The sequence below is a fragment of the Pongo abelii genome, chromosome 7, assembly GCF_028885655.2.
Source record: "Pongo abelii isolate AG06213 chromosome 7, NHGRI_mPonAbe1-v2.0_pri, whole genome shotgun sequence".
NCBI classification, from domain to species: Eukaryota; Metazoa; Chordata; class Mammalia; order Primates; family Hominidae; genus Pongo; species Pongo abelii.
This window is the reverse complement of record NC_071992.2, coordinates 149,366,917-149,382,381: the sequence shown is the minus strand read 5'-3', so window position 1 is coordinate 149,382,381 and position 15,465 is coordinate 149,366,917. Positions and strand designations below refer to the sequence as shown.

Genomic DNA, 15,465 nt, shown 5'->3' with positions numbered 1-15,465 from the left:
GAATCTATTCTTTATCATCATTCACATCCTATGAACAGCTTCTTAACCTTTTACTAAGCATAAAGTCTGCTGCTGGCACTAGGCTACCATTTGGCATGCAGTTATCTCATTGAATTCCCTAACAATCTGATGAGACAGGGCCTACTGTTACCGCACGCAGTGCTGTGCTGGCAAATATGTTACAACTGATGAAGCGGGAGTAAGAGCTATTTTTTACTCACAACATTGCTGATACCACATCTGTCGGGTTTTTTGCCCCCACACCAACCAATTCTTCAACCCTCTGGACCAGTGATTCAATTCAATTCAGACACTAACTACCTGGATTTAAAGTCAGACCCCACAGGTTAAGTCTCAGTCCCAGAAGACTGCCCCCCACTTCAGATACCAATCACAAGCCCTGAGCCTCCTGCACTTCTGACCATATAAATTGGGGGTCTCTGTGACCTCCTCCTTGGGGTCAATAATTTGCTAGAATGGCTCCCAGGACTCGGGGAAACCACTATCTATTAAAGTTTTATTATAAAGGATACAACTCAGAAACAGCCAAAAGGAAGGGGTGCATAGGACAAGAGGGCGGCGGGGGGAGCCTCCACACCCTGTTCAGGTGCTACACCCTCCCAGCACCTCTGTGTGTTCACCAACTCAGAAGCTCTCCAAACCTGGTTGTTGAGGGGACTTAAGGAGGTTCCATCACATATGAGGAATTGAGTAAGTCATTGGCCATTGGTCAATGAACTCAATCTCCAGCTGTTCTCTTCTTCTTGGAGGTAGGGGAGTGGGACTGAGAGTTCCAATCTTCTACTCTTGCCTTGGTCTTTGTGCGAGCTAGCCCTCCTTCTTAAGCTGTCTAGGGGTCTCCAGCCACCAGTCATCTTATTAAAAGACAAAAAGATACTTTTGTCACTCTAGATATCCCAAGGGACTCAAAAGCTCTTGACTTAGATGCCCCTTCCCCAGCCCCCTTGTCCTATGCACCCCTTCCTTTTGGCTGTTTCTGAGTCGTATCCTTTATAATAAAACTTTGATAGATAGTGGTTTCCCTGAGTCCTGGGAGCCACTCTAGCAAATTATTGACCCCAAGGAGGAGGTCATAGAGACCCCCAATTTATATGGTCAGAAGTGCAGGAGGCTCAGGGCTTGTGATTGGTATCTGAAGTGGGGGGCAGTCTTCTGGGACTGAGACTTAACCTGTGGGGTCTGACTTTAAATCCAGGTAGTTAGTGTCTGGATTGAATTGAATCACTGGTCCAGAGGGTTGAAGAATTGGTTGGTGTGGGGGCAAAAACCCGACAGATGTGTTATCAGCAATGTTGTGAGTAAAAAATAGCTCTTACTCCCGCTTCATCAGTTGTAACATATTTGCCAGCACAGCACTGCATGCGGTAACAGTAGGCCCTGTCTTATCAGATTGTTAGGGAATTAAATGAGATACTGCATGCCAAATGCCAGCAGCAGACTTTATGCTTAGTAAAAGGTTAAGAAGTAAATGTTAGTAAAAGGTTAAGAAGCTGTTCATAGGATGTGAATGATGATAAAGAATAGATTCTACAGTAAATTGCTACCTACATGTGGAAGTTTCTATGTGGGTTGCAGAGACACATAATTAGAAGAGCTTGTCATTTCCTTTCCAGATTCTTACATCTAGAATTGCAAGAGGGTCCAGAAACATTTGCTTAGCAGAAGACAGGAACTGTGAGGCTTCAACTCTCTTTTCTAGAAGTCACATTTGACTTTGTAAACAGATCTTGCCCCACTTGCAGACAATGCACAGCTGCAGATAAGATGGGCAGCCCTAGTTCTCTTCAAAGAACAGAGAGTCCCAATGCCCCAGAGGCCCACCCCTTCCAGGAAGCCCTGGGCTCTGGGGTACGTACTGCTTAACCACAGAGCAGCCCCTTATTCCACGCACCACCCCCACCTCCCCTCAGCACTTATACCCTTGTCCTCTGGAGGCTTAGAACAGTTCCTCTCTGGCTCTACTGCCAGGAAGGGGCTGCAAACAGTCTCATTTGCATTCACATTGCTTAGCCTGAGACTTTGCAATTCTATGCTAAGATGCATGGAACTTTCTGCTCACTTCTGAACTCTGCTCATAGCAGAATCAGAAGGCCCATGGCTGCAGGCTCTTTGGACTCTCCTCTTGGTGCTCTGCTGCACTAGGTCTGTGCTTTTCTCTTTCTGAATGCTGGGAGACTCTGCTCCGTCCTTTGATCTGTGACCACAGCCCTGTAAGAAAGTTATGTTGCATTGTCCATGTGTGCAGGTCTCTGCCTCTGAGGCTGTGAGATCTGTAAGGGCAGGGACATGCTACCTCCTCTCTACCTACTGCCTATGGCTAGTCAGTGGCCACTGCTCCTTCACCCCACTTCCCTTTCTCTATATCCAGCTTTCCCCCAGAGTCACTTTTGTATAATCCCTTGCAGAACAGAATTTCCTGTTCCTCTCTCATGCTCTGAAGAAGCACCCCCAACACCCTACCTCTCCCCTGGGATTCCACTACAGTAATATAAGCCACATCATGGTGTAATTCTCTGAGGCTGGGGAGGAGAACAGCACCCTCCTCCCAGAGGGGTGTGAGTTGATACAAGGAATGCCTTTAGAATAGTGTCTGTGACATGGTTTGGAGGTGTGTCCCCTCCAAATCTCATGTTGAAATGTGACCTCCAGTGTTGGAGGTGATCCTGGTGGGAGGCGTTTGGGTCATGGGGATGGATCCATCATGAATGGCTTGGTACTGTCCTCACAGTAATGAGTGAATTCTCGCTCTATGAGTTCACACAAGAAGTAGTGTTTAAAAGAGGCTGGCACCTCCTTTCTTGTTCCCTCTCTCTTTCTCTCACTCTCATCATGTGACAGGTCTGCTTCCCCTGCACCTTGTGCCATGAGTAAAAGCTTCCTGAGGCCTCTCGAGAAGCTGGGCAGACGCTGGTGCCACGCTTGCACAGCCTGCAGAACCATGAGCCAAATCAACCTCTTTTCTTTATAAATTACCCAGTCTTGGATACTCCTTTATAGCAATGCAAAATGGATGCATACAGTCTGACATACAGTAATGCTTAAGAAAGGTTTGTTTTCTTTAACATCTGTCTCCTTAGCCAGACTGTCAACCTTTTGTGGGCAGTGACTTCTACCCTCTGTACTTCCAAGGTGTTTGGCATATAGTAGGAACTCAATAAATCTCAATTCCTAATTGATCCTAGTGGCAATTCCTCAGAAACAGGGGACCTAGTGTGATACGGTTTGGCTCTGTGTCCCCACCCAAATCTCATCTTGTAGCTCCCATGATTCCCATGTGTTGCGGGAGGGACCTGGTGGGAGATGATTGAATCATGGGAGTGGGTCTTTCCCGTGCTATTCTCGTGATAGTGAATGGGTCTCACAAGATCTGATGGTTTTAAAAATGGGAGTTTCCCTGCATAATTTCTCTCTTTGCCTGCTGCCATTCATGTAAGATGTGACTTGCTTCTGTCTGCCTTCCGCCACGACTGTGAGGCTTCCTCAGTCATGTGGAACCATAAGTCCAGTTAAACCTCTTTCTTTTGTAAATTATCCAGTCTTTATCAGTATGTCTTTATCAGCAGCATGAAAATGGACTAATACATAGTGTTAATGGGCTCATAGTCATCACTCAGTATAGATGTCACTACACTAAATGACCAAACCATGGACTTGAAGCAAGGCCAAAATCTATTATTGAAAATATTCATCAAATCCTTGGTAAAAAATGTTTATCTCAAGTGCCGGTGCTGACAGAGAGGTGAAGGAGAGGATCCTATCCATCCTGCAAGGCTCAGGCCCAGAGATTCCTGTCTCTAGGCAGACTTTCCTAGTCCCATAGAGGCTACTTCCTACTATTATGTATGCAGTTACCTAATACAAAGCTAAGAGTGGGGAAAAAAGTAATGACAATGTCAGCTTCAGTGCTGGGATTTTACATCAGCATACTGGTGTGGTTTTGTTTACTAGAGAAAATAGAATCCAATGTACTAATGTTCAGAACTCAGCTAATAAGTATGCTTTGGCTCAAACTATATCATAAATCAAAAGATGGTTTCTTACTGGTCCACATGGCCCAGCTGTGAGAATACTGTAATTTATTAAACCAGTCTCCTTAAGTAAGGTTACCCTTCTCAACCTAGGTCTTAGGAGGAAATAATCCACAAAGTCTTAAGACTTATCCCACCACCCACTTCTGTTTGATGAAGACAACTTAAGGGAGAAAGAACCCTGTCCTGCTCTGCTGGAGAGTCAAATCACACCATGTCAACACAACCTTGTGACAGCCAGTCCTCCTCCTTCTGTTCTGAAATGAGAACCATGGAGCCACTCACACCAGAATGCCCATAAGCCATGTGCATCCCATGGTGTTTCCTGCTCAGGGGCCATGGATGGAAGAATGAGAGTCTGATGACATTGTAGCACTTTTTCTTTCTCTCCTCAGGCACCCAGACACTGAAATCAGGCAGTGCACAGTGTGAAAGGCCACCCGCTTGGGGAGAGGAGATTGCAGGAGCTGGGCCTTAGGCCAAAAAGAGGGCCCACAGGAACCTTCCAGCAACAGGCTTCCACACCTCCTCTATGGTTTCATTGTTTGTCCACTCCAAAACTCATGTTGAAATTAAATTGCCATTGCAACAGTAATAAGAGGTGAAACCTTTATGAGGCAGAGCCCTCATGGATGGGACTAATGCCATTATAAAATGGCAAGTTTGGTCCCCTTTCTTTTCTTTGCTCTTCTGCCTTTCCCCATGGAAAGAAGGCCTTTGACAGATGCTGGCTCCTTGATATTTGACTCTCCAGTCTCCAGAACTGAGAGCCAATACATTTCTGTTTATTATAAATTACCTCATCTGTGGTATTCTGTTATAGAAGCACAAAATGGACTAAGACACCTCCCAAGCACAATTTCTTTCTCCTATGTTTCCGTGACACTTTACTGATAAGTGTTCTAGTATTTCATTTCTTCTGCTATATTTAATCATATTTCCTCATATCTTTCTCACTAGACTGTGTCTAAGGAAAATGAATATATCTTATTAATCTCACTTTCCACAGTGCCCAGCACAGTATATAACTGAAAACAGACACTCAGTCAAGTTGAAAAACTTATGGTAAGAGAGACCCAGCACAAAAATGTTGTATTTATTTATAATCTTTAACTCCTTCTTAGACTGTGAGTGACTGCAAAACAGAAATCATGGCTTTTTCACCTTCAATCACACAACATAGTGATTTAGGGTCAGAAAGACTTGTCTCCAAATTCTAACTCTGATTTACCTTCTGGTGACCTTGAGTAAGTGACAACCTCTCTGAGCCTCTACTTCCTCATGATACATGGGTGTGAAAATTAAGTGAGATAGTGCATGCAAAGTGTTTGGAATCAGCCAGGCAAGCCCAATACATAGAGGTTATATTGGTAATGCCAGAGGACCCCCAGGTATGATTAACGCTCAGTCAATGTTGGTTGAATAAGAACCCCTCTGTGAATGTTTAATTCCCTGCTCTAAGTTTCTGGTCAAAACTCCTGAGTCGAGTCCCCAGACTGACCCCACAGAATATATGCTGGAAAAAGTTAATGATCTATGCAGTCAGATGAAAAGAAAAAGAACAGATGGAATGAGTTGGGACAATGAGTACCTTGATTCCTTCCCCTGCCAACTCCTGTCAAGATGTTGTAACACTCTGGTCTGATTCTCATTACTTCTGAACAAATGAATTACTTCTTAAGCTTCTTTTTACCTGATTCTTCCATGAGTAATATGAAGACGGAAAATGACATTTTTAAGACTTTGGTGAGGTAAGGAGGTGAGAGGACAGATGGGGCAAGGGGGAAGTGAGAGGCGAGAGCTCAGTTCTGAAGTCTCCCAAATACCTAGTGCTGGCACTGGGTCTCCTTTGGGGTCAAAGACCTGGGCAGGTATTTTCTCCCTTCCTCTATGAGTTAAAGCAGGGAAACTGTTATATATGGAACATTATTCCTTTAATAGAAACCCACTGAGGATATTTCATTATACAATCCTGATGTTTTTCCTAAAATAATTTCAGACGTTAAAATAAAATAAAAAGCCAATAGAGTCAATTCAGATCAAATCACAGGATGCTGAAGGTGGACACCAGCAGGAAGATTCCATTCAAACTGGTAATAATTAACTCCAGAAACATCTTCCATGAAGTTGAGGCACTCACAGGGAATGGGTAGGCTCATGAGCAAGGGCCGAGGGCCAGATCCTGCCTGGGAGCTGCATCTGGATCTTTCAGGTTGGATATGGCTATGGAACAAGGCACCAAACCACCAACTGCTTTGATTTGTTACTTTATTAGTATTTATTCTTTTTAATGTGTTAGTCAATTTCTTGTTAATCAATTGAGTTGGGGGAAAGTCAGTCAGGAAAGATATCTAGACATTTTCCTATCTAGTCATTTTTGGGATGTGAAAGACCTGCCAGGAGGCAACATCGTAAAGGGAAGGAGAATAAGTTTGGGGTCATCAGGTCTGGGCCTGAAGCCTGCCTCTGTTTCCTACCAGCTGTGTGGTTTGGGTCAAGCAATTCAACTTTCTATGCTGCAGTCTTCTCACCTTAAAATGGAAGAAACAATACCTACTCTGCTGGAGTATTATGAGTATTAAATGGTATAACCCATGTAAATCCATCATGGTCTGAAACAGCAGGGACATGAAGAATGTAATTTCTTCTCTCTTTGCCTACTTTGGACAAAGGGTTATATTGGGTGAAATAAAGAATGTGGCTGCATGCGGTGGCTCACGCCTGTAATCCCAGCACTTTGGGAGGCTGAAGCGGGTGGATCACCTGAGGTCAGGAGTTCGAGACCACCCTGGCTAACATGGTGAAATCCCGTCTCTACTGAAAATGCAAAAATTAGCTGGGCGTGGTGGTGGGGGCCTGTAATCCCAGCTACTTGGGAGGCTGAGGCAGGAGAATCGCTTGAACCCAGGAGGCGGAGGTTGCAGTGAGCCAAGATCGCGCCATTGCACTCCAGCCCGGGTGACAAGAGCAAAACTCCGCCTCAAAAAAAAAAAAAAAAAAAAAAAAAAGAATGGTCAAAGGTAGGGATCTCGAAGACCCCTTCCAGATTTCCAGATCAGACAGTCCATGGTTCTATTTTCTAGGGCAAGTGCTAAGTAAGAGCCAGAATTCACTGTATATTTACTCTGAAACTAACAAGGAAGCCACTAGTGGGAGAAGTTGGAAATACTAAACCTCTGCTCAGCCTCTCTCTAATTTGACTCCTCCTAATTGAACACAGGGTGTTCCATCTTTTTGGATCTGGGACATCTTTGTGAATTTGCTTCTGGGACACAGGATGAAGATGTCTAGTTTCCATGTGGCTGCCCACTATTCCCCAAATCTATCCATACCATAAACACCTGTGATGTAAGTGGTGCCAGAATCACAGTGAGTCTCATTCGCTATTTTCACCAATGGAAAAACTGAGGAAGTGGTGTGACTTTCCGAAAGACAAACCCATAGTAAGTAGATGGCAGAGTCGGAACAAACCTAATGTCTCCTTATCTGAGTCCAGGAGCTCTTATGCCACACTGTAAATGCCATTCATTCCTTCATCAATTTCATATTGAGCTCCTAAAACGTGCCAGATAGATATAATCAGAATCATACTTTAAGGACCCATATTGGGTCAATGCTGCCTTGGCCCTGAAGTCCTAACTCTATATGCATTGTCAAATACACATTGGTTGTCCCTGTTTTCCTCCATGGGACTACCATGTGCTACATTGTCTTGATTGTCAAGGTAAGAAAACCAAGGGAATGTGCCAGAGTCTATATCTATTGATTTTGCCTGTCCAGCAACAGTGCCTTCACTATTGTTTGAGGAACACCCCCTACCCTAGTGCATACCATCTTGTTAGGACTGTCAAGCTGCCCCACTCTCCCTCTGGCAATGTGTTGACTAAGCCCAGGTGGGACCAAACTCTCCCCCTTGAATTTAAAGGTTGAATGTAACCACTAAACCCTGTGGAGCAGATTAACGATGATCATGGCACACTGAAGAAGTTGCCTATTTGTTCTTGTTACATACATCCATGGAAATGGTCCATTTCCATCTTTACTGAGACCTAGTTGCTCATCCTTCCTTTGAGTCAATGAGCAAACTTCCAATAAGTTTCTTGTCTGCTTAAGTTAAACAGAATCCATTTCTGTTGCTTGAACCCAATTAATCTTGATTAATCTACTCACCAATCCAAGAACATTGTCCTAATGCATGGCTGGGAAATAGTTAACTAAAGATGCCCATATAGCTGTCATGGGAAGGGTACTTACTGGGCTTCTGGTACCATCCGAAGGGATAGGTGTGGACTTCAATGTCAGGAGAGCCACAGTCCAAAATGCGCCAGGCTCCTCCATTCTCCTCACTGCACATCTGAATTCCCAAGCTGCTCAGAGTGAGACATGTCACCTCTCCTCCTGGGGTTAAAAAAAAAAAAAAAAAACACGATCAGGTAACTGAGTACAATGGAAGAGTCTAATGAATGAGAAAAATTCTGCAAGTGCATTGTTCAGCAGACATTTGGGATAGACCACTATATTTCAGATACTATCTCAGCCACTGCTGAAAAACCTGGTACCTGAACTCAAGGAGCCTCTGATCTAAGAGCAAAGGGATAGAGGTGGCTAATACTTATCAAGCACCTACCATGTGCCCAGGGCTGTGCTAGGTCTCTGTTGGTATCACTTCACTTGGTCCTCACATAACCTTATGAGGAAGGTAGCTTTGGTAGCCCTATATACAGATGAGGAGGAAATGGAAGCTCAGGGAGATTAAGTGACTTTTCCAGAATCACTCACTAGTAAGGGAATCAACCAAACATTAAATACATGTCATACAAATGGATCCAAAGTTCGCCAAGCTGGTTGGCCCAAGTATTCGTTGAAAGATGAACAAAAGATATCTAAGCCAAGAGTACAAGAAAGGAAGTTTGGCCAGGTAGAACTGCATATGTAAAGTGATGATCACTGGACTAGGAGCCATGTCTCAGCTACACATTAGCCAGGTGCCCTCTCCAAGCCCCCATTTCCTTGTCTGTGAACGAGGATAGGAGATGCTGAGGATTTGTAAAATCACAGATGTGAATGTGTTTTCTAAACTGCAGAGTGCTGTGCGCAAGGGAGAGGAAGTTGTTACTATTATTACCTTTTAACTGGGAAACATTTAGAAATCCAAAGCCAGTGCAGCATGGGTCCGCATCACACTGTCGTTCACATTCAAAGAACCTGGCATAGGAAGAGAAAAAGCAGGCCTGAAGGTTTTCACTGGTGACCCACGACCTACTGGGTGGGCTGATGGTAGTCATTCTTGCTTTGGGGAACCAGCTTTTTTTTTTACCCCCTACTTAAACTGGGGGTGCTTTGGTCAATATGCATGAGTGGATTCTTAGCTTTGAGGTTCTTTCTGAAAACAAAATTCTACTCCTCTCAGGAATACTGTCCTGCCATTAATCATTTATTCACCCATTCATTCATCACGCATATATTCTGTGCCTATTATGTGCCAGGCTCCAACCAAGCTAACCTAGGATCCAGAATGTACTCTTTCAATCCTTTCAGGTAAGCAGAAGGTCGCAGCTTTGGACTCTGGGAAAATAAAGAAATAACAGGGAAGGCATTTCTAGAACGAGGAGAGTCCATGGGCTTACAGTCAGGGTGACCCAGCCAGGGGCCTGTTTAAGCAGCCAGAGCCGAGCCTGTGCTCCCCTTCACTTCCCCTCTTACTCACTGTACAACGTGGATAATCATGCTCTACCAATGCACTTCTGTTTACTGGGTCAGCCCATCCAGCCAGGCTCTCTCAAGACTGACCTTCTTATCCACTCAATAACTAAGCCCCACCCTCAGCTTCTACGGCTATTCATGGCAGGAGGGACTTAATGGCTCCAAACCAATGTTTCTGGGGTCAATTCCAAGTTTACCCTGCCCCGACCACTCTGCTCCAGTCTGACCACTCATTCTTGACTCCTGAGAGCTTTCTCAAACACTTAGCCCCTTCTTGGTGAGGGGATCCTGCCTCGTATTGCCATTCTCCTTCCCTGAACCCAAGCCACATCCCAGCGGTGATGCTTTTACCTGCTGGGCAGCATCTCCAATGTTGGCAGCTTCCGTGCCCTGATGCCTGCAAGTCACCTCTCTGCTTTTCCATCTCCTAGTTCTCCACTAACCCATCCACTTACCACTTCCTTTTCCTATCTCGGAAGCTCATTTCTAAGATCCAGTCTGGACCATGGATTTTCCCAGCCAACTACATTTCCCTGAGTCCAGACGCACAATCTACTCCCCTAGTTCCCATCCCAGCTCCACGGTCAGGCTGATCCCTGGTTCCAACCCTCCTTTTCATCCACTGCTCCCATCAGCACAGTGGTGTCCAGCTGAATCTCAAGACAGGCTAGCCTGCCTCATCTTTTTACCCCCATTTTCAAAAGTAGATCTTAAGCACCAGCAACGTGATTCAGTGTCATAACTCAAGAGCACTTCATAGATCAATGGTTCATGAATGGATGACCCTTGAATTTTTAAGTATAAAAGAATCACTGGGGAAGCTTCCTTAAAGGTCAGATTCTTGAACTCCATCCCAGGAAGTGCTGATTCAGCAGGTTTGAAATAGGACCCAAGGATGCAGTTTATAAATAGGACCCAAGAATGCAGATCTGTGGATCTCACCCATTAGAATTCACATTCAGCTCTCCAGGTGATTCTAATGGGTCAGATCCACAGACAATACTAGGAGAGACATCATCTTCAATTAAAACAACTAAATAATGACTAAGCAAATAAATCAATCATAAAATAAATTTAAAAAATAAATAAAAAATAAAAATTATTTATATGTATATGAGTCTGTTAAAATTTCCACTTGCTCTCTAGATTCTGAGCACTGCAATGTGAGGTTTTGAGAATCAAATTTAGTACCATACTTGATAATTTATATTAAATAATGCTCGGTGGCTCTTTCATCATCCAGCGAGTAGTTCAAGGCTAAATGTTGTGCTTACTATCAGTAATTTACCTTAGCTGAGGTTTTCAGATATGGTTACCTCCTTATTATCTTTTACCCCCTTAGCTTCGGATTTTATAGTTTTTGTGCTTTTTTTTTGTTTTTTGTTTTTTGGTTTTTTGTTTTTTTTTTTTTGACAGAGTCTTGCTCTGTTGCTAGGCTGGAGTGCAGTGGCGCAATCTCAGCTCACTGCAACCTCCACCTCCCGAGTTCAAGTGATTCTTCTGCCTCAGCCTCCTGAGTAACTGGGACTACTAGCATGTGCTGCCACCATGCCCAGCTAATTTTTGTATTTTCAGTAGAGACGGGGCTTCACCATGTTGGTCAGGATGGTCTCGATCTCTTGACCTCGTGATCCGCCCGGCTCGGCCTCCCAAAGTGCTGGGTATGCTTCTGTTTTTAGCTGTGATTGTGTCATCTTCTTTGAGGAAGTATTATTAATAATAAACATTAGGGGTGAGACACAAGTAGCTTACCCATTAGAAATAGATTTTTCCGACATGGGCACTTTATTTCTAATGGATATCCCCAACAGTTTTTGGAATGGCAGGCGAGTGTAAAAGTTCTTCACTTTATCTTCCAGTATAACTACATAGAGGAAGAAAGAAAATACATTACTTGGAGATTTGCTGTAGTCATGAAAATATGAGGACAAATGAGTAAAACATAGACTGAAAGTTTCCAGTTAAAGATGACATATTAAATTCATATTAACCCTCATTTCCTATCTCAAATCTCACTAAAATGATGGTAAGTCCACAGGGACAAAGATTTTTTTTAAAAAGTGGAGACACAGCAACAAAATGTTAGAAGCTAGAAAGCATATGGAGGAATAAAAATAGGCCTAACAGACCAAGAAAACTACTCAACTTTTCTGTGGGAAGAACCAAGAAGCAATGCCATCTGCCCTCTGGAATCCCACAAGGTTTAAGTATGGTAGCCCTGGGGGTGAAGATGGCCCAAACAGAAGTACTGGCTGGAATCTCTTTAAGAAGCTATTTGGCCTCTAGATGCTCTCCTCTCCGCAGCTGACAACAGCCCTCTCCCCACCATGGAAGAAGATAGAAGGTTCATTCTCTCAAGACGACAGAAGAGAGGATCTCTTGGGTGTGTCAGGTACAATCCATGGCACGATCACTTCACAGAAAGTAGGAGATTCTTTCAAGTCAGCCTGCATAATGAATATTGAGGTGTCCCCCCCACATTTTCCAAATTTATTTGGTGCCCAAACCACCAGAAGCCAGGTTCATGCCCCAAGGCCAGGTGTTGAGAAACTCCTCTGAAGGAGGAACCTAAAAATACTGGCATGAGGAATTCCCCAAAGGGCAACCCAACAGGATTATCCCTCAAAGAAACCTAGAGTCAACAAGTTCCCACCACACATTTGGGGGCTGCCCAGTCAGCTTGTGGACCCCTTTGACATTGGAGTGGAAAAATAAGGGTCACGGGACATCTGAGAAAGACCTCCAACAAAGAAGATAGAACAGTAAATGAAAGGTGAAAACATCTGGAGAAAACAGACTGTATGGGGTTAAAAAAATCTCCAAAAATATGGCATCATTAATGGCCTGGGAGAGAAAATCACCTTCTATCTTGTTAAAGTCAATGTTGCTGACATTCTTTGTGATATACAGCCAAATGGGATTCTGATGCATGTATTAAAGGTGGCTGTCTTAGGAGAGGATTATTTTCTACTGTCAATTTGATGCAGTTCTAAATGGCTTCACACCTCTACAAGGAACATGAATAACTTTACTTTTAAAAGAAGAATAAATTAGTTTTAAGTGTGAATAAACATTTTGGGTTTTATTTTTTTAAAGCCTACTTCTGCATTGAAATACTGCCCCCACATAACCCTTTTTCATATTTTTTGTTTAAACTGAAACAATTACGCAGTAGTTTATTGATCCTAACCGTGAAAGTTTGGATCCATGTTCCCATCTTCTTGAAACCAATAAAAGTATAAAGAAAACGTTTTTTAAATAAGAAACTAATGTGGATCTTTCTAAAACCACAGAGCCAGCAGAACATTGGAAATACAGTTTATGCAGATCTCTCCAAGTGCTCACCTTTCTTCCGGAACAGGGCCTTTGGCATCTGAGGCAGGATCAGTCTGCAGCCCTGGGCATTGGACTCCATGATGTCATCACACACCTGTGCCTCTGGGTAGAGGGTGCAGGTGAAGTACAAGGATGCACTCTCTGTTATCTCTGCGAGCTGACAGAAAGAGTGCTCCTGCACACAACCTACAGGCAAAAGAGTAGTGTGATTTTAGTTTTTGTGGGGTCTACATGGAAGAATAATCTCTACAGGATTCTCTGGGTGGGGAAATGCCTGGTAGAGATCCCTCCTAGTTAGGGCAGAGGTCTGAGACTGTCATGATCACCCAGTCTGGAAGGCCCATGCAAAAATGCTAGGGTTCTGCTAGCTGGGGAGGGGGCAGTGTGCTTCTGAATAAAGGCAGAGTTGAAGGCATAAGGGGCAAACCTCAAACTCAGCAATACAAGAGGCAAAAGAGTAACATTGCATTGGATCTACCCATGGCCATCTCAGAGGGAGTCAGGATCTGCAGACCAGAGGTCACGGGACTGTAAAAACTGTGAACTTTGTGAATGGTCTCCCTGTACCTGTGCCCAAGTCAGCCTGTGCCCCTAGTATATACAAGCTCCCCAAGGGCAAGGAACATGGTTGATTTGATTCATTTTGGGTGTTCTCTTTCATCTCCAAAATCAAACACAAAGCTTTGAACATAATGCATACTTAATAAATGCCAAATTGATGGATGGATAGATGGATGGATGGATGGATGGATGGATGGATGGATGGATGGATGGATGGATGGATGGGATGGATAAATGGATACATGGATGGATGGATGGATGGATGGATGGATGATCAAATGGATGGATGGATGGGACGGAAGGATGGATGGATGAATGGGATGGATGGATGGATGGGATGGAAGGATGGATAGGATGGATAAATGGGTAGATGGATGGATGAATGGGATGGATGGGTGGATGGATGGATGGATGGATGGATGAATGGACAGATAGATGGAGAGACTGGTGGAAGAAGATAGGTTATGGAAGCAGAGTAGAGATTAACTACACTGTAACCTTCTTGAAGATAGGGGTTATGTGCTATCTTTCTTTTATATCATCTACAGTGATCCATGAGTTATGACACAAAATTTGGCCTTATCTGTGTCTCAGGAGTTGCCAAACTTGGCCTGTGATGTCTGACTACAGTGTCTGGAAGAAGAAGGACGAGGCCTAAGGATACTTACGAGAAAGGCACCACAGGTTTGCCTGCTGGGCTGAAAACAGGTGCTTGAAAAGCCAGTGCTTCTGGCTGGGTAGTGATTGATTTCCATTGACAATGACCTGGTTGAGGTCCACAGGGGAGAAAAGTTCTGTTGTCAAACCTGAAAAAGAAGCAGGGAGTCAACTTCCCGCATCTTTAACTCTAGTGAATATGAGAAAAACACAAGAAAGAAACACACACACACACACACACACACACACACACACACAGAGAGAGAGAGAGAGAGAGGGAGGGAGGGAGAGAGAGAGAGTGTCAGAGATAGAGACAGAGACATTTTTATGCTGTGTGAAACCAGAGCAGGATTGAAGTTAGTAGAGCTGGGAGTCGGGTCAGACAGGAATAGTTCAGAAGGCCCCAGGAAGTCCTAAAAATTATGGGATGGCAAAATCTTAGAATCTGGGTTTAGATAAAGCCTTGGAAGTTATCTGGTCCACATTTTCACCTAATGCAGAAGTTTTCCCCTGGAGACTTCTGTCTAATGCCTCTATAGCTCCACATGACATCATTGTGCTGACCACAACAGCCCATTCCATCATTAGGAAGTTGTATAGTCAAGTCCTCTTTTTGTAACTTTGAACCACTGATCCTCTTTATGTCTTCTGAAGCCACATGGAAGTCCAGCCTCTCTCCCAAATGGTAGTCTTCATCTATAAGTTCAGCTTTCAGCTCCACTTAACCCAAACTTCAAAGTTTTAGCTCAACCATTCCCTGACTCTGTCTTCAGAGATTCACATGCCATGATCCCAGCTCTTCCTGGAGGCCCCACTGCCTACGAAAATAAGTCCAGCTTCTTTTCTTAATCTGGTCTCTACTTGCATTTTGAGCCTCAACTCGGATTGTCTTGATTTGCACTTCAGCAACACAACAGCCCTGCTAACTCTAGCTCATCACCACACTGTTTGCAGTCCCCATGCAATTGCCCATGCTCTTCCCTCCGTTGGCTCAAGCTCCATTACACCTTCCTCCCCCACCCAGCTAGTGCAGCTTGTGCTTCGAGGATCAGCTTTGATCCCTCCTGCTCTGATGTCCTGTGACTCTATAAAGAGGTTCTATAGGGCCAAGGGCCCCAACACCCAGGCCCAGTGGGGATAGCTCTGTAACCTTGGAGGG

General features: G+C 44.1%; 1 protein-coding gene across 1 annotated transcript in view; it reads right to left on the bottom strand.

Annotated features, from left to right (window-relative positions):
* TG (thyroglobulin) overlaps window positions 1-15,465 on the bottom strand; it is a 276,418-nt gene that overhangs the window by 160,851 nt on the left and 100,102 nt on the right. The window contains exons 30-34 of the mRNA XM_024251255.3: window positions 14,318-14,455; window positions 13,098-13,274; window positions 11,505-11,616; window positions 9,175-9,254; window positions 8,304-8,447 (exon numbers count right to left, since the gene is read on the bottom strand). Of these exons, the coding sequence (XP_024107023.3) occupies window positions 8,304-8,447; window positions 9,175-9,254; window positions 11,505-11,616; window positions 13,098-13,274; window positions 14,318-14,455 (651 nt within the window). The remainder of the gene's footprint in view (window positions 1-8,303; window positions 8,448-9,174; window positions 9,255-11,504; window positions 11,617-13,097; window positions 13,275-14,317; window positions 14,456-15,465) is intronic.